The 19,005-nt window shown below is 47.7% G+C and overlaps 1 protein-coding gene across 5 annotated transcripts in view; it reads right to left on the bottom strand.

Annotated features, from left to right (window-relative positions):
• Positions 1–18,020, bottom strand: part of RAD18 (RAD18 E3 ubiquitin protein ligase) — a 34,921-nt gene extending 16,901 nt beyond the window's left edge. For all 5 annotated transcript variants that reach the window (XM_059856873.1, XM_059856874.1, XM_059856872.1 and 2 more), the window contains exons 1-10: positions 17,871–18,020; positions 17,664–17,745; positions 15,610–15,671; positions 14,622–14,692; positions 10,646–10,992; positions 9,353–9,452; positions 6,861–7,045; positions 5,687–5,763; positions 4,945–5,005; positions 2,529–2,663 (exon numbers count right to left, since the gene is read on the bottom strand). In XM_059856873.1, coding sequence (XP_059712856.1) covers positions 2,529–2,663; positions 4,945–5,005; positions 5,687–5,763; positions 6,861–7,045; positions 9,353–9,452; positions 10,646–10,992; positions 14,622–14,692; positions 15,610–15,671; positions 17,664–17,745; positions 17,871–17,930 — 1,180 coding nt within the window. In that variant the 5' untranslated portion in view covers positions 17,931–18,020. The remainder of the gene's footprint in view (positions 1–2,528; positions 2,664–4,944; positions 5,006–5,686; positions 5,764–6,860; positions 7,046–9,352; positions 9,453–10,645; positions 10,993–14,621; positions 14,693–15,609; positions 15,672–17,663; positions 17,746–17,870) is intronic.
• Between the last annotated feature and the right edge of the window lie 985 nt (positions 18,021–19,005).

Here is a 19,005-nt window from a genome sequence, read left to right on the forward strand (position 1 = left end):
TGTTTTGTTCAATGAAAAGATGAACAGTTCTCTGAAAAGACACCTCCTGCCCCTCCAAAGAGAAAACAGATACAGGTTAAAATTCTGCTATGAAAAGACAGACTGCCCTCAGGCCATACCCACAAGTATTTGTAAGTGAGTTACTTAACTAAAAACCCACTCAGGACACGAAGCCTCTGCAGAGCCATCTCAGTGACAGCTGACTGTGGCAGTCACAGACACTCCTGGCTCCACCCCAGAGCCCAAGCCATGCTCCTGCTCAAACCACTCCGACTGTTCTGCCCCTCCAGCAACAGTCAGGACAGAAATGGCCAAGCAGAACTTTAATTAGAGTGTGGAGGGGCTCCACAATCTTTGGATTCAGCTCAGCTTGCCCTTTCTCTCCTGCTAAGAGGCATAATTAAATATCAGGAGCATATTTTTGTCTGCTGAAAACAACCAGCAGATCCCAGTGAGTCGGTTGTCCAACTAATGAAACACAACTCTCTGAAATTAGCAGGGTAAAAATAGCAAAGGCCTGTGCAATAACGCAGCCCAGCACAGTTAATATTTATTGAATCAAATTATTTAGCACCAATATATATCAAATCCTTATGGCGCCTTCCCTTAGACAAAGCAGAGCCCCATGCTTAAAAGTTATAAAGACTGGGAAACATATTTTAAACTTAAAGATGAAAAGCAAGATGACGTAAATCAGGAACAGATGATTAAAATGTCACCACAAACAGACTGAGGTTAAATTACATCAACCAATAGTACAGGGGAGGCAATGGGAGAGATGGAGGAGGAAATTAAAAGAAACCAACAAACCCCCAACCAAACCAAAGATCTCTTTTAATTCTGTACAATTCCATGAGAACACAAAGCAAGCGGGTAAGGAATGCAGACAAAGCCCTGGCTCTACCAGCTTACCATCAGGCCATTACTGCCTTCTTCCTCTCCCATGCTGCAAATCCCAGCCTAATACAAAGGCAATTGCTGTTACAGGGACCCAAGAGCAAACAGGCTTTAGGCATCTGTTCCCTCCCCTGTAAATCACCTTTTTGTTTTTTCACTTGTTTATAAACAGGCATCCAAGCGCAGATGTGTTGCGTAAAACTGAAATTCCAAGGATTATTGGAAGCTCAGAGAACAAAGTGTAATGGAAATTGTGCAGGTTTGCCAGAACCAAATGAGGTGCTGCCACATTCTGAACATGATGCAGAATGATACATCTGATTCAAGTTATTTTCTACCTGATCACTCTTTTGGAAAACTCCATGGTTTTACATCAGCTCTTCTCAGAGCCTGCAGGGCAGCACGCACAGAACAGCTCACATAGGAGAAACCCCAAAATCCACAGCAGCCCACCCCTCCCTTCCAGAGCTGGAAATCAAGGCTGTGACCCCACTATCCAATAACACATTGCCTCTTCTGCCCCAGAAGAGGAACAGCTTAAAATCTTTTATTTCTTTATAAGGAATCCTTGAGATTCCTTTAACTTTTACCCTTCACACAGAACGGATCACGCACTGCTCCAAGGTCTGCAGGAAACAATAAGGATAAAATTCCTACTATTATACTATTCTCTACATTTTTTTATTCTGCAGAGCTCTGCTGGAAGAGCCAGCACTGGAGAGAGGCCCAGATGAAGTCAGCTGAAGAGCACAGGGATTTGTGAGAGCTGGGGCAAACGACACTGCCATGTTTTCCTGAGTGAACCGACAGCAGCACGTCCCACTTTGGCCAGGGGGCTCTCCAGAACTCAGTCTTTCAGATCAGAAATCCACAAGTTCTATTAGGCTGAGGACTGCTCTCCTAAACCCAGGTTCAGAGACAGATGCTCCCTGCCCAAGCAGGAAGCACAAGCCAGAGGCAGGCAGCGCTCTCAGGGCACAGCCGGTGATGTCTGGGGCTGGGGGAGGATGGAGAACCAGCAGGCTGCTCCTTCCTGCCAGCCAGGGAGGAGCTGCAGCCAGGCCTTCCCACCCCCCTCTGTGCTCCAGGCTACAAACACAAAACACAGCAAGTCAGAGCGGGGCAACATCCTGCATCAGCAGCCTAAAACAAGCCCAAGGATTTTATTGCTTCAGTCTCAGGACAAAAAATTCCTGAATCCAATCCCCACAAATGCTTCTGCAGCTCCCAGTCACCAACCCTCTCTCACAGTAATGATCCTGGAAGGCTGAAAGGCAGCAAGCAGCACCCACCCTCACCTTAATTCCAGAGTGTCCTGTGGCCACCCTCAGCACCTGCAGCACACCTGAACCAGAACCTGAGAGCCCCTTTCAGCCCACTGGAACGTGCCCCAGATAAAGCACATCCAACACAACACACAGAACCAAACTAATACATTTATTACGGGTCATGCCTACATTCCACACTAAAATCAATAGTAGTAAATCACTTCAGGGTCTTTTTGATCTTTATGCTGGTTGGGCTTTTTTCCCCTTAAAGAGTCTAGAAGAACAACAACAGATGAAAGACCACTTCTCTGGGAATCCAGCACTTAGTGTGGTCCAAGAGGGACAATATGAAATGTGACTGACCTGCGGCTGCTGGCAGCTCTTTGACAGCAACTTCCTCTTTGTTTGGGGCACTTTCTGCTTTCCCCTCACCCATTTTCTTCCACCGTTTATTTACTTGATCCACCAAGAACTTGAATTCACTTCTGTGTTTGTTTCCTGAAAGGTACAGAGCATCAGTGACCATCCCCACAGGACTAAGGTGCAGCACAAACACTGCAAGGATGTGAACAGAAATGGACACCACAAACTGAATTAAAAGCGTTTTTGTTACAGCAGAGGAAAACCAACCCAGCACTGTGATATGTTCCACATTCTGCTAAGGATCCAAATATGTGTCTGTGCTGTTGCAGAGCTGCCCAGAGCACAGCACAGATGAACACTTCAGGCTCTGTGTCATGCCCATTACACTGCTGGGATTCAGATCCTTTAAGTCAGTTAATAATCCAAATACTCTCTGCACTTTCAATCACGTTTTAAGCACTCCTCTGGTGCTCAGCCAAAGCAATGGAATTGTTTAAGCTTGACACTGCAAATGCTTTACTCAGAGGCTGGGAGAATGCCCAGTGTCCTCAGCAGGATGCTGTGGGTCACCTCAGCCTGGCCAGGCAGGGAGGGAACCCACTGCCAGGAGGGGACAGCCAGGTGTGGCTCAGGCTCTGCTCCCAGGGAACAGGGACAGGAGGAGAAGGAACAGCCCCAGGTTGGGCTGGGGAGGGCCAGGCTGGACATCAGCAGGAATTTCTCCTCAGCAAGGACTGTCAAGCACTGTGTCACCTCCCTGAGGAGCCCATTCCAATGGCTGAGCACCCTTCCAGGGAAGAAATTCTTTGATGTATTCCATTATAAAACACCAAGTTCTGCCCCACAGAAGGAAACAGATTTGACACAGACTCCCTTTCCCTGAGTAGCTGAAAACACCACATAAGGCCAAAAATTCTGTAAATAAAAAGCAAGTTCTGTCCCAGATGTCGAGTCTGAGTTGCTGCACTCTCATCACAGAATTCCTCTGGCACTTCAGTTTTTCCAGCATTACTATCTTTTGTTGTGCTGGCTCATGGCAGAACTACAAAGCTTTTTGAAAAGAAATGTCCTGGCACACAAACACTGCTCAGCCACACTGTAAATCACTGTGGTGCTGAAACGACAGCCCAAGCACATCCCACCAAACTGCAGCAACATAAACCAGCCCCAGACAGAGCGACAAATATTTAAAACACAAGACAAAGCAGCAGACCTCCAAAGAACAGGGCAAATGAAAAGATTTATAAGCAGAAAAGGCAACCAAATAATTTTTTTTTCACAGATGTATTTCCTTTCCTGTAGATTTTTTAACTCTTTAAACAGAGACCACAAAAAAAGCAGAGTGGGCTGAGGGTGTCCCCGAGTCCTGTGGGGCAGGAAATGACAGTGGCTCTAACTGCCAGGCACAGCTCCCATCCTCAGGTTCATCAAGCCAAAGTATTAATTGCTATTTCATAAACAGCAAAAAAAAAGCCAAAAGTGCAACGTGCAAATTGCCAAGAGCCTGGGAAAGTGCAAAGAAGCAGAAAAAAAGCATTTTCTCCCAAACAGTTTGTCCTGGCTTTCCACAAGGCTGTTCACAGCCCCAGTGTGTTTTTTTCACATGGAAAAGCAGAACAAAAATATATTTGAGAGTTTTTATTCAGAATTTACACCAGAGTTCATTCATTCATTCAGCTGGGAATTGGGGTCTGGGGTGCAAGTGCTGTAAAATAAAAGGAAAAAAAAAAAGCTTCATTGTGTAATAAAGCTTTTTTAAAGCTTTAAAGTCCATCTGTTTTACAGTGAAATAATGGCAACTGATAAGAATTCTTTAATCTCAAACTGTTCTTGAATTTTAACGTACAGTTCTTTTTTCATGCTTATGATTTGTTCCTTATTATGAGAAATAATTACCTGACACCACTTACCATTTGCCTCTTTGGTCAGTATTTTTTATTAATTTTAAAATCGTATCTTCCCATTAAAATACTTTTCTGTCTTCCCCTTTTCCCCTTTTATTTAACTTTTCAGTTTTCAGTTAATCTACTTGAGACTATCAAGAACTCCAAGTGCTTAGTCTTGCAGCCATGCCCTTTCAGCAATCTAAACTCAATCAAACACCTGTCTTTGAAAACTTCACAGTATTTAATATATTTTGTTCCAAATGTGTACAACAGGCCAAGAAAATAAAACCAGGAGCAGGAAGGCCAGTGCCCTGGTGGGCTCAGGAAGGCCCTGCAGAGCAGTGACCACACAACTGCACATCCCACCCTGCTCTGCTGTTTCCATGGCCAGCAAACATGGCAGCACACTGAGAAAGAACAAAGTGCATAAATAGAGAAGCCTTTGGAGGCAATCAGTGTGTGTATTTCAGCTCAAAGGAAAAGAAGGTAGATTTAAAAGCAAAATGAGGTGAAATTTGCATGTTACTTACGATATTCAGCGTGGATCTCATCTATTTCATCCTCTGTCTGGTCCTTTGTGAAGGTCAAGCTCTACAGAAATCACACAAATGTTTTTAACATAAACAAAAAGATGTTAGAGCTGCAGACATTGAAATTACAGACTTAAAACGAAGAAGGAACTGTTTGTTTTTCCCCCCCAGCTTTCAGCACCTCATCACATTAACCACATTTCCAGAACATGTCCACAGTGTCCTGCCCTGCTCCCACCGAGCCACCAGGACCAAGCCAGCCCATGCAACACTCAGCACACGTGGGCCATAACATATTTCCTACCACTGTGCAACAAACAGGCTTCCCAAGTCACCCAAGTATCAGATGTCATGGGAAAAGAACAGGCGCCCTTGCTGATACGGAAGCATGGAATTTGCTAGCTAAATCCTAGAGAATTCTAGGAAGCAAAATATTCCCCACACTGCCATGAAGGGTCAAAGTCTTCCAGCATGGCCAAGGAGAACTTAACTCAAGAATTTTTATTGCAGTCAAAAACTGCTTCTACTTCAAGGGTTTGGGCATAAAGCTCAGCAGTGCACCCAGGACTGCCCAAGACAAACGTGGGGTGTAAGAAAATCAGGTTCACTACAGGATGCTGAATGTGAATTCTAACATGCAAGCTGGGAATTCCCACAATAAAGGAACAGGCAGACATTCCCAGTGCCTCCTGTGCAGTTTCTGCTGGCCACCCCTCTGTGAGAACCAAGAGCAGCCACTTACATTTTCACCAGGTTTATTACACTCCAGCTGAAGCCGAACCTTCTCGTTCTTTTCCAGCTCCTTAACAACCTCTGCAACTGTTTGGGAATACAAGAAAGGGATCACTGAAACAGGACCTGGGTAACAAAAAGCTGTAACAGCACAGACTGAAACAGCCCTGCATTTAAACACAAACAGCATTATCCCTCCAAGAGGGAAAGCTCAGACTCCAATCCCAGGCAAACGTGCTGTCTTCCCACATCCTACCAAAGCTCCCCCCTGCACACAACAGTGCTTGTGGCACACAGGCTGCCATTCAGAGGAACTTTCCATTTTACACTGGATGTTTCAATGGAAGACACAATAATTGCAGCTACTGTTTATCTTACTTTGCCCCCCAAACCACCTTCCAGGGCAACAAAACCATGTGCAGACTCAAGGGAAAGCTCACAGAGGAATTACAACCAACTTCACCAATTGTCAGACACATCCAAAGCCTATAAACAACATAAGTGTAACATTTAACTAGAGCCACAGCTATGCAGAACCCTGCACAGTTTACTTTGACATTTACTTCACAAATCTCTTTCTGCATTTCATCATCTCCACAGCACTGCCAAGCAGCTGTGGGCAGTTATTAAAACAAACACTTCACCATACAGTGAAGCAGGCAGAACAAAAGCTCATTAAAGCTGTGAAAGAATAAAAGCTGTTCCAAACTGGTTTGAGCACACTCCAGGAATTTGGCACCTGTGCTTCCTCAGAAGCTCAGCTATTGGCATTCCACAGGACCTCAGGCTCTCTGCTACCACCCAAAATGCACGTCTGCATCTTAAGTGTGGCTGTAATAACTCACCCTTTGTGCCCAGGTTCTGAACACAGGAGGGGTTGGGCACTGCTGGGGAGAGCAGCTGGAGTGCACACCACACAGCCAGCACTCTCCCTGCCCTCTGGGGGAGCGAGGCAGAGGCTGGGCACCCCTCCACCCACCACCAGCACTGAGTGTGGGCTCACCCGAGCACCCCAGCAGGCTGAAGCAGCACTCTGCACTGACCTGGACTTACCAAGATAAATCCTTCAGCTCCACTTCTCCCAGCACTCAAAGCAGGGCTGTGCCTACCCCGAGAGCTAGCAGAGGGGGAAATGCAGACTGATGGGCTGGGATGGAGCAACCTCCCTGCAGCCTCTCACTTACCAGACTTGGGGTTGAGGGAATCACACTGAGCATTGTACATGTGCACAAACTCCTGGTGTCTCTTGATGAGCTGCTGGCGGGTCCCCGAGGTGGACAGACCATGCTCCTTGAGCTTCTTCCTCAGATCTCGATCCGACAGCAGGTTATAAACAACCTTGGACATCAGCTTCCTCTTGTGGTCAGAACTGCCAAAGGAAAACAAAGAGATTTTATTTAACTAACACTCCTAGGAAAATCAAACTATTTACCATTACTTAAGGGTACCTCACCCACTCAGGATAACATACACATGAAAAAACTTGGGTCTTCCACCCCAGTGCTGGCCACGGCTTACTGGAGAAACATTAAAAGCTGGAGAAACATTAAAAGTATTAAAACATCAAGCCAAAACTCAAATTAGGAGATTTTTCAGCTTTCTGGAAAAATGTCTTTGAGAAAAATAGTCATGTACCTGAAGGCAGCAGTTCCCAGATAACAGAAGGGTGGTTTGGTGATACAGAGACATTAAAGATAAGTAAAAGTGCTCCCAGAGGAATAACATCTAAAGCCAAAATTTACTGTTTTCCACTGCTTTCTGTCAGGACTCAACATTCCTGGCATAGCTGGGGAAAACATCTTAATTACAGGAAACTGCCAGAGAAAATTCAAGCCCTAGCACAACTTTTGTCACCTAAAATTAGCAGAACATTTCCTCCTGTCAAATGAGCTCAGGCTTCCCTACACCTCCTGGTGAGATACTCTCAAACCAGGAAAAACAAAGGGGCCAAAACCCATCTGCAGCCTTACTCATCTTCTGCAACTGCAGTAATTCACAGAGGAACAGCATTTAATTAGACATTTTTCTTTCTGCAGCAAAATAAAGCTCAGCTGCATTACTCTGGATTAGAGAGCAGTTAACAGCTTTCCACTGTGAAAATGATAGATTTATTTGAAAACTATTCAGCACTTTCAACTTATCACACTGAAAATTTCAAGGTTAAAAAAAAAAAGTCTTACACAAAAACTGTCAATAATTCATTTACTCTCATCCAGCCCTGCAGCATGGCTGGTAAACAGAAGATGGATTACCACAATACACTCTTCAGGGAAGCTTTTTTCAGATTCTTTTGGGAAATATAAAAAAATTTCACTGAATAATTAAAGTAAATCTTTTGAAAGTCCCCCAGAAGCTTGGTGCATGGTCCAGCTCACCAGCAGCACGACCTAAAGCGTGCTGACAGCTTTCCAGCAGCCAGCCACAGGAAAACACCTCCCAAGAGGTTTAAATCCTGATGCTGGTTGGGTTTCCCCATGCCTGAGGAACACGGTGTTCCCTGGAACCCATTCACATGTTGGAATTACCCCTGTGGAGCTCTGGGGGGCTGAATGAGCAGTTCTGCTGAAACTGCTCAGCTGTTAGCACAGCCTGGGCTGGGAACAGAGCTCCCACTCCCCAGGGAGCACAGGGATGTGCTGCTACCAGCACCACCCACCACAAACAGGCACTGCCCAGGGCCAGCCCTGCCCAGAGCTGCCAGCCCCCAGGGCACTGGCTGCTCTGACACCTGCTGGAGGCCTAAGCACCTAGAGATTAAATCAGCAGAACTTTAAATCCTGTTAGGGACATGGGCATGACACCAAGGACAGATCTGGCTTATTTTTCCATTCATTAAGAACAGAGAAAGCACTAAACCACTCCAAATGGAAATTAAATGTAACATCAAATTTCAATATTCATTTACCCTTTTTTTTCATCTTGAAAGTCCTTCAGCTTACAGACTGCACCCTAGCCATGACTGGGCAAAACAAGAGCTTTAACATAAAATTACTTTCTAATCCAAGTTTCAGGGGAATTGGGAAAACAAGCATTGAAGTACAAGTCCTCCCAGTTCTTCAGTCTGATCACTCAGAAATAACAACTGCCTAAACTTCTGCTGTAAGTAAAACAAACTGAAACTCCACTTCTGATGTGAATGTAGTGACCATGACCAATGCTGGGGCAGGGGCACAAAGCCAAAGGAATGCATTAATCTTATGGAAATCGAGATCTTCAGGAAACCTCAACAGCCCCACAGAGAGGAGAGAAAGGTGCAATTTTTACTCTTTAACTTGACAGCTATTGAAGAAAATGTCTCTTGGCACACCTGAACCACAGGAAGCAATTCCTTCACCAAATGAAAAATGGGAATCAGTGTTATCTGAAGGGAATTTTAATGCCAGGGAGCAGAAAGGTGACAAGAACAATGCACAGACTAAGCTCTCCCTGTGCTGAATTTTTTAAAGCACTGGCCACTGCTTTCTTGCTACTAAAAGCCAAAGAGTAATTGAGCTGGCAATCCACACTCTTTCTCAAGGGGGGACAATCCCCCCAGTGATTTCAGAGGCTCTACACAGCAGGGAAGCCAGAAACAAACACAAACTCTGACTATTACACCCCAGCAGCACACAGCTCCCAGCCCAGCAGTGCTCAAACCAGCCACACACATCTGGAAGCCCTCAGAGCTGCTCCTTACCTTCGCAGGCTGTCCTTCTTCTCCCCTCTGGTCAAGCAGCTGTCCAGATGTTTGTTTATATATTGCTCTAGAATTGCAACCTCACAAACAGGACATTCCACTGAAAGCAAGGGAGAGCAATTTACTAGTGTGGATGGAACAGCAAAGAGCAAATGTTTTCCTCTAAAACAAAACTGAGAGCTGGGACAGTACCAAAGCACACTAGTCCTGAGCTGTTACTGTACTGGAAGTTACATCTGAGGTCTCAGAACAGGAACAAATAACACTAAACCCTCTCACTGAAGGTGTTCCACAAACACTGTCTGACCAACTACTTTGCATTTGTGGAAATAATTTTCACGTGGTGAGTGCTCAAAGATTCAAAAAGATCATAGAATGGGAAGCAAGTGAAAGTTTTAATCGCTCAAAAATAAACAAGCAGTAAAATTTCACATGAGTTTTAACTTCTCAACACAAGCAGATCTGATGTAAAACCACGACAGGTTTCCTGTGGCTCCTTTCCTGGCTTTGGTACCTCTTTTAGCAGGATCCATCTAGTTAAGCTAATGAATACATATGAACTTCAGAGTTCCAGATGAATAAATCACTACACAAAGCAACAGCTAAATTTGAACTAATAAGAACCAGGGGTGTACCCCTACATGGTGTTTTGTTTTAATTTAGGCTTTTAGCTGGGTCAATAGGATGGCTGCCAGCACATCAGAACTAAGAGGATTCTGCCATTTTATTGTGGTTGATCAGTATAAATGAGCTTTTTCATGCTTCAAAGTAAACTCACCTTAACCCTCCAGAATTACAAAGAATAAAGCAGATGACTCTTTGGAGAGTGTGGAAACAAAATTATTAACAGAACTGCTGCCATGCTCATTTTGAGTTCAGGCTCACCCCTCAAATAACAAACACATTATAAAATAACCTGCTCAAGGACACAAGAGCAGAATAAATGCCAGTGTCTGTCTAGTCATTGGGGGAAGGAAAAATTACTTCATTTTTACTAAGACTGTTGCACAACTATTGTTTTTCCGTGTTGTTACTCAAAGCAAAGGAATCCGTAAGCACTGAATTCCATTCAACTCCTTGGCAGCAGCTCCAGCTCTTTTGTGGAGAACACACTTGGAGCAGAGCTGTCCCCCACGAGCAGCGATGTGAAGGCAGCACGGGCCAGTTAAAGGGGAAGGAGCTGAAGGTGCCAGCCCAGACCAGAACCACAAGGAGAAATGGGGTCCTCTAACACACACAGCCAGCTACACCTGGGGGAGACAGCAGGACACAACCAGAAACCAAACACCTCACCTTTCTTGTCTCCTTTGAGCACAGATGTAGAAGGCTTTTCATGGCTTTGGGTGCACCCAGGAATCTCCTGTGAAATCGCTTTGCTGTCTTTACCACCAGCCTCTGCAGAAGGGCTGTGCAGGTCATGGTGTTCCTCAGATTTGAAACTCTTCTGGCCAGTCCATGCCAGGCCACCTGCCTTCGTGGAGGTGCAGACTTTGTCCTTGCTTAAGGAGCTGTCAATGCCTGGCACCTCTTCAGACCCAGGCTGAGAACCAGGACTCCAGTGGCTCTGGGCTGGACGCTGGCTATGGGCTGCTGGGGATGGAACCGGGGGAGCTTCCAACACCAACTGCAACAGCTGCTGCCTAGGAGCACCCAGAGAAAACACACAGCCAGCACACTGCGTGGTGTGAGGAACCTGGAAACTTCTCTGCCAGCACACGCTCTCTTTTGGCTGTGAAATGCTAGGACTGGGGGCAAAAGGCAAGGGAGCAGTCACACTGGCTTCTCCCAGAATGTGGATTTTTGTGCTCGTGAGCAGCTGGGTGATGACATCTCACAGTCCCACACCCCAGGGACAGAAGAACCAGAGCACAGCAGACGCTCCTGGCACAGCCCTGGGCTCTCTGACAGAACATTGTCACCTACCACCCCTTCCCTCAGCACCAGAGTGAATCAAATTTCCCACTAAGCACAGAAACTCTGAGAGGTGTGATTGGAGAGATTTGGACAAGCATGACTCGACTAGAAGCTCTTCCATCATTCAGCAAGCCGAGAGAAAGCACACAGTGATGGAGGGGTCCAGCCTCTGCCATCACCAGCCTGGCCAGCTCACCTGGGAGCTGATCCTATGGCAGACATCAGTTCTACATCGTGTTCAAAAACCTCTGCATACTGTGTATGGTCTCAGCATTACCAAGCTCTGAGCTGACAGAATTTTACCTTCCTGGCAAGAAGCAGTGACTGCAGCACAGCTGACAATGCTCACTTTATGAGCAGAGCAGAGTCCTTCCCTCTGAAGGCTGAGAGATGAATCAAGCAGGTGTCAGAACAGCCACTACCCAAACCCTCCTGTGAGACCCAGCCTCCTCAGTCACTGAGCTGGGTCAGGGCAGGGAGGTAAAAACCACCTGTTTAACTAAAGATGGATGGTTTCTAAACATCCTCCCCTGCAGCATCCTCCCTCTGCTTCAACAACAGCATAAACAGCTTCCCACTTTTTTCCTTCAGATCTGTAACACCCACAAAAACTAAGTGTCCTTCATCAGGCTCCTGGTTCCCATTTTACAGTCTGTTTACTCCTCTCTTGCTGAAGCAGCAATGAAGCAGAGTTGCTGGGAATCTAGGGCTTCCACATAAATAAATTCAGAGGAAGAGACAGAGCTGTGAATCTTCCTAGGAAGAACTCACCCACAACAGTTCCAACTGCACTAAAAGCAATGGATCTCTTTGAAATTCCTCCTGCATTGCTGCTCAATCACTGTATCAGCAATGACAGCACCTGCTCTCCCCAGCACCCAGAGGCGATGTGTTTATTCCTCTGACTCACTGCCTGTCAAGTAACCCTGACTAGGAAACAGAGATAAACTTGACAGTAAAAACATTTTTCTTCCCTATGTATGAAGAAAACCAGAGATTCTTTTCAGCAAACACTACTACTTTTCTATTTAACAAGGTGATGCAGAAACTGACAAATTTTCTCAAAATAATCACTTTAGTAGAGGGCAATGAAATCAATTCTTTACACTTCACACAAAACTTTATCTGTTATTTTTAAAGATGCTGGCCTCACTGCAACTGATAAGCAAAGTCTTCATTGAGGTCAGCTTGTGCAGATCCTGCTCCTCCTCCTTCTCTCCTGGCCTGGCCAGAACCATGAATTCTGCCCCAGAGCACAGACAGGTGAGGGAACAGAGAAGTGCTCGTGGCAAGGCCCCCCAAGCCCCTGCCCTGCGGGGGTCAGGGGGTGCCCTCACCAGGGCACTGCACAGCCACAGCCACTGGAGCCTGCTCAGCCTGCTCCTCTCCCTTCACAACAGAAACACCCACGGCCACAAGGAAGCACAGGACACCTCCACTGCCACTGAGAGCCCACCCTCTGCACAGGGAGGGAGCTGCATCCCACACATCCTCCTGCACACACCTGAGCAGAGCACAAACAGGATCAGAGCTCAGTCTGGCTGGAAGGATTCCCATTCCCTGCACACGCTGACCTTGGAGCACAGCTTTCACTCTGCTAAGTCCACCAACATTACCATTTTCATCCCCTCCAGGCCTGACTTAAGAAATGGGTTTGCACTTTGTGAAATGCTGAGAAGATTTAAGGCCTAATTTTCATAAACATTGAACGACCCAAGGTTTAAAGTCAAGTTAGAACATACTTGATCTTTCAAACATGCTGAGCCCTTCCACCCCTGGACTGTGGATTTGGTTTTGGGGACAGCCAAGGGGAGACAAAGCAGATGGAGAAGGAGGGGGGAGACAGAAGATTTGTCCTGTTCCAACACCAGCAGGACAGAGAGCATGCTGCTCTGACTGAAGGATGCTCGTGCCACGGGACGCTCTCCGGACCAGCAGTGTCCCCCCCAGCTCAGGGCACGGGCAGCCCCAGGGGACAGAGCCAGCCCAGGTGCCAAGCCTGGACACCACACTGACCACTGCCTGCAGTGCCCCAGGGCTCTGTCATTAGAGCAGCCAGCAGGGAGCCTTTCCCACCCAGACCCTGCTCTGGCTCCCTCCGCCCAGCCCACACTGGGCTCCACAGCCCCACTGATCCAGCTTCATGTGAGAAATTGATTGAACTCCAAGTCACAAAAGGAAAGGTTATTGAACCACTCTCACGGGAAAGATTTATACTGATCCATTAAAGCAGTCCAAAAAAAAAATTAACATTTAAGATTCAATATCATAATGGATCCAAGTCAGCACTACTTGTTCCCCACAAAATTAGACATTAACAAAAAAATAGTAATCCATTTATCACTAGGAAGCACCAGAATTCAAGCTGAAACAGGGGAACTGTAGGATTTCAATTACTCAAATAAATCAATTAAATCTAGAAGTGGTCATATAGAAGATTAGATCTATCTACATTCTATGATCTTCATCAGAGAAAAATTCTCTCATGAAACAGAGCCATCAGCTGAACTATGCTTCTTGTCACTTACCAAGCCAAGAGTCTCATTGACTTCCAGCTCCAAGTTAATTTCAGAGAAAAAGATGAAAGTGCATTTGTCTCCTACAGAGCCAGGAACACCCACAGAATTCCCAGCAAATCACTGAGCAGCTTCTCATCAAAAGAAAACAGATAATACCAGGAACTTCATGTATCTACTGATGTACCATGTGTGATACACGTTGTGATACTGTTGTGATATTTTACCAAGTCATATTAATTCTGTTGTTCCTGATTTTACATGGATGTGAAGCTCAAAAATGAATTAAAAACAAAGAGAAAAGTACCTAAGAAATCAAGCTGAAAGCACAGCACTCCATTACTTCCCTTACCCAAGAAAACTCACATTTTTAGTCTTTCAATACCTGTATTTTTCCTAGCCAGTGACTTCACCAAAAGAATGCTCTTGCAAGGTGACCATAACCACTGGACAAAATCCTACTCAGAATCTCCCCTGCACACACAGGAAGGATTTGAAGAAAATCTTTACTACCATTATTTCCCCCAGAGAATCCTGACATATCTGATGACTTCTTACACATTGGCAGGGACTGTAGCTTCCAGAGCAGCTAAGCAGAAGCAGAACCAAAATAAGCTTGTAAAACTCCACATCACTTGAATGCACAGTACCCTTCAGCCAGAACACTGCAGGATCTTCCCAAAGAGTGAACATTCACCTTGGACAATGCTTCTGGGACACCACAATTGTTTTGCTCAGTTCTCACACTGCTCCTCTCCAGGGCTCTGAGCCTGGTCACACACAGTCACACCTTGCCAGCTGCCAAACCAGAGAGAGCAACTATAGAGTTACATCAATACCTTGCAGAATTAAAGCTCTTCACTAGATCATCTAAAATCCGGTTGTTTTTCAGGTCAGATTCTGAGACTGCCTATAAAAGAAAGAAAGAAAAAGCAAACCAAACCAAAACAAACCTAAATAAACAAACATTCAAATGCAGTGAAAACAGCAAGTGCCCAGAAAATGTTCAAGTGATCAATAACTTGCTTCTTGGCTCCATGCCTCAACTACCCCCACTAAAGTGCTACAGGAATTAAGATGCTTAAAGGGTAAACACTTCTTCCCCAAAATATCTCATATTAAAATAACTGCCTGAGAACTTAAGTCTGGGATATTAAGGTGACAGTAAAAACAAAGCATAAAGCTAAAGAAACAAAGCCCAGTGTGTCCAGGCTCCCACAATGGTTTACTGCAGCACAGGGCTAATAATGTTGGAAACCAAACCAAACCATCTTCTGAAGGTGGTAAGAGCCTTAAGCAACAAAGCATGAAAACTGATGAAGGGAAATGTTAATCTCCTGATTATGGAATGAAAATATGAATTATGAGAGACCTTTGTGCATTCAATTAATTCTTTTTAAACAATTTCTGATTTTTATGTCATTGCAACTCTCTCTGCTCTTCTTTCAAACAAAGCTTTTATTATTTTTTTATTTTACTTTTATTTTGAGATGAAATGGGGCCACTCACACACAGAAAATAAAACGCTAATGTTTCAGCATGGCTGGCTTAAATGATGGAGTATTTTAAAAAATAACATTAAAAGTTTTGTGACAAATTGTACACACAGCCCTGAGCCAAACCCCATTCCTAATGCTCCATCCCCTTCTGCCTGCACTGACAGAGGAGCACCTCTGGAACAGGAGAATTCCAGATGCAAGAGCACCACACATTGCCCATGCAATCAGAATTGATTATTTGGTGTAGTCCAAAGGGAAAAGCTCCTGAGATTTGCCAAAAGATAAGAAATAAACTGAGGGGAAAAAACCAAACCAAAGCCACACTTACCACACAGCACGTTGGACACTGTGTTTTGTAGGACAAAGACTTGCGGATACAAAGGGAACAATCTGGAAAAAGGAAATACATACTTTTGAACATTATTCCAAATGCACTTCCCCATCCTTGCTCATGTATTTCCTTGTTGTACAACATATGCAAGCTATTCCACAATACACAAACATTGAAAAAACACCATTTTCACATGGAATTGAGATTATCATTGTTACCAAAGAACCCGTATTTTATGCCAACATGTTTCAACATCAAATATCAGCTTCTCCACCTAAAGCTGATGTTTGTTTCCTTTTGTTCCTCAGTGCAAGAAACCTTTCATCAGCCTGCACCACTAGAGCAGTAATTGCACTGCTCACTCCCTCCCCATGCTGGGTTTTTGACATGACTAATGCTGATCACTTTCATCTTCCTGCACAGCCCCAGACAAACTCACAATCCCCTCTTCCCCAGGCTCTTCTGCCCCATTCCAAAACAATACCAACTTGCTGTTGAAAGAAGAGGCTAAACAGGAGGGGAGACAGCACTGAAATGCTGAGAGACAGCCTAACATCACCTCACCATGCAGGATGCCTCAACAGACTGGGCTGTGAAACACGCCACACTGTCACAGTAAATTTCTGTGTTTGTTACACTTTGTCAGTTTATCCATGAACTTTCACGGCCACTTCAGGATTTTAAAAGTCTCGTCATTCTCCAGGAGAACATTCCCTCACTAGATCATCATGGCTCAGAGTCTCAGCACTAGCTCCTGAAAGAGATCTGTATTTCATAGGCCCTCTGGGAATGCATGGGAAAAGCAGCAGGAGCATTAATTAATGCCAGAATGGTTTGGGTTGGGAGGGACCTTAAAGCTCATTTCATCCCACCCCCTGCCATGGGCAGGGACACTTTCCACGAGACCAGGATGTTCCAAGCCCAATCCCACCTGGTCTAATGCACCAATTAACACTTCAAACCAGAAACCCACCTAAATGCTCAAAAATTACTACACACAGAGTAAGAAGATAAATAGGGTGAGAAACCCATAAAGAAACAAACTTTAACTGTATGAACAGGAATGAAGTGGCAGATCCAGGCTGCCAGCATCTGACACCCCAGCACCTTCCCATGTGCCAGCCCAGGTGTGCAATGATTGCTGCTTGGAGCCTCTGTGCCCCAGGCAGGCTGCACCACCAGCAAGTGAAGAGAATTTCCAGTTTTGTGGCTCCCCACACGGGCTTCAATGGTGACAGCTTTGCCAATCTAAACTAAACTTCATTGCCAAACTACAATGTCCCCCTTCACGGAAGGAAGTGCTACAGTTTCTGAACCAAACAATCACAAGCATTTATTTTAACGTGAGAAAAGGCAAGGTACTTCCCTCCTAATCTGGTTCCAGCAAAGCACTTGAGGCCCAGTTCCAGCAGATATCTCCCAGGGCAGGCAGAGCAACATGGAAAATTTGAGCTCTTAATGCTCAGCACATAGAGCTTTGCATTTGTACCACTCTCAAGATGTTAAGAAAGATATTTAAATGCAGAATGCCAGATGCCACATGTTTGTATTACAGCAGGAACTGCACAAGGGAAGGTTCCGTCCGCTTCCGTCTTGCAGAGCTCCTCCCAGCTTCCGTGGCAAAGAGAATCACTGGAACAGTCGGGCGGGAAAGGACCCTAAAGCCCAGCCAGTTCCACCCCCTGCTATGGGCAGGGACCCCTCCCACTGTCCCAGGCTGCCCCAGCCCCAGCCAGCCTGGCCTTGGGCACTGCCAGGATCCAGGGGCAGCCCCAGCTGCTCGGGGCACCTGTGCCAGGGCTGCCCACCCTGCCAGCTTCTTCTGACCCTCTCCTCTAACCCTGTGCTCTGTCCGTGGGAAGCCATTCCCCCTTGTGCTGGTACCTGGTAGTTTCTCTCCAGGTTTGCTGCAGGCTCCAGCCCCTTCTCTCTGCCAGACGGAACAATCCCAGCGCCCGGCCTCTGCTCGCAGCTCTCACCAGACAGACAGACAGACAGACAGACACACACACACACACACACACAGCCCGGCCGCCCCGCCCGGCACTCACAGCTGTGCGAGCACTGCGGGATGATCACGGCGATGCTGAAGTAGTCGAAGCAAATCCCGCAGCGCAGCAAGTCATCCACGGCCTGCAACGAGAGCGGGGTGAGCCGGGCCGGGCCGGGCTGGCCGCGGCAGGCCCGGCTGCCGGGGCGAGCGACACCGGCCGGGACCCGCCCCGGGACCCCCGCCCGGCCCCCGGCCCCGCACGCACCTTGAGCGGGGCCAGGCCGGGCGGCCAGGGCGGCTCGAGCAGCGGCATGGCCAGGGCCATGGCAGTGCCGCCCCACGGCCCCGCTCCGCCGGCGGCGGGCCCCGAGCAGCGCGCACCCCGCGCGCTTCCGGCCGCGCTTCCGGCCGCGCCGGGGAACCAGCGGGAACGGGAACGGGAACGGGAACGGGAACGGGGAACGGGGACGGGAACCAGCGGGAACGGGAACGGGAACGGGAACCAGCGGGAACGGGGAACGGGAACGGGGACGGGGACGGGGAACGGGGAACGGGAACGGGAACGGGAACGGGAACCAGCGGGAACGGGAACGGGGACGGGGAACGGGAACGGGAACCAAGGGGAACGGGGAACGGGGATGGGGAACGGGAACCAAGGGGAACGGGGAACGGGGATGGGGAACGGGAACCAACGGGGAACGGGGATGGAACCGCCGGAAACGGGGATGGGAGCGGGAACTGCCGGGAACGGGGATGGGAGCGGGAACTGCCGGGAACGGGGACGGGAGCGGGAACCGCCAGGAACGGGGACGGGAGCGGGAACCGCCAGGAACGGGGATGGGAACGGGGAACCGCCGGGAACGGGGACGGGGATGGGAGCGGAACCGCCGGGAACGGGGACGGGAGCGGGAACCGCCGGGAACGGGGATGGGAACGGGGAACCGCCGGGAACGGGGACGGGGATGGGAGCGGAACCGCCGGGAACGGGGACGGGAGCGGGAACCGCCGGGAACGGGGATGGGAACGGGGAACCGCCAGGAACGGGGACGGGGATGGGAGCGGAACCGCCGGGAACGGGGACGGGAGCGGAATGGCTGAAAGCCGCCAAAGCGGCGGGCAGTGAGGGATGGGAGCTGAGCGCGCCCCGGGGCTCTCGGCAGGGCCGGTATTGCCGCGGGGCTCGGGGACATGAGGGCCCGCTGGGGTGGGACCCAGCTGCAGGGGCAGGGTGGGTGCAGCTGTGCCCGCAGAGCCAGCACCGAGCCGGCCCGGACCGGCCCGGAGCCAGCCCGGCCGCAGGGGCTGCCCCCGCTCCCCCGCACGCCTCACACTGTTGCGATATTCCTGTTGGTTACACTTGCTGTAGTAGAGGTTTTCACACCCACACATGAAGGGTATTT

This window comes from Haemorhous mexicanus, chromosome 11 (genome assembly GCF_027477595.1).
Source record: "Haemorhous mexicanus isolate bHaeMex1 chromosome 11, bHaeMex1.pri, whole genome shotgun sequence".
In the NCBI taxonomy this organism is placed as follows: Eukaryota; Metazoa; Chordata; class Aves; order Passeriformes; family Fringillidae; genus Haemorhous; species Haemorhous mexicanus.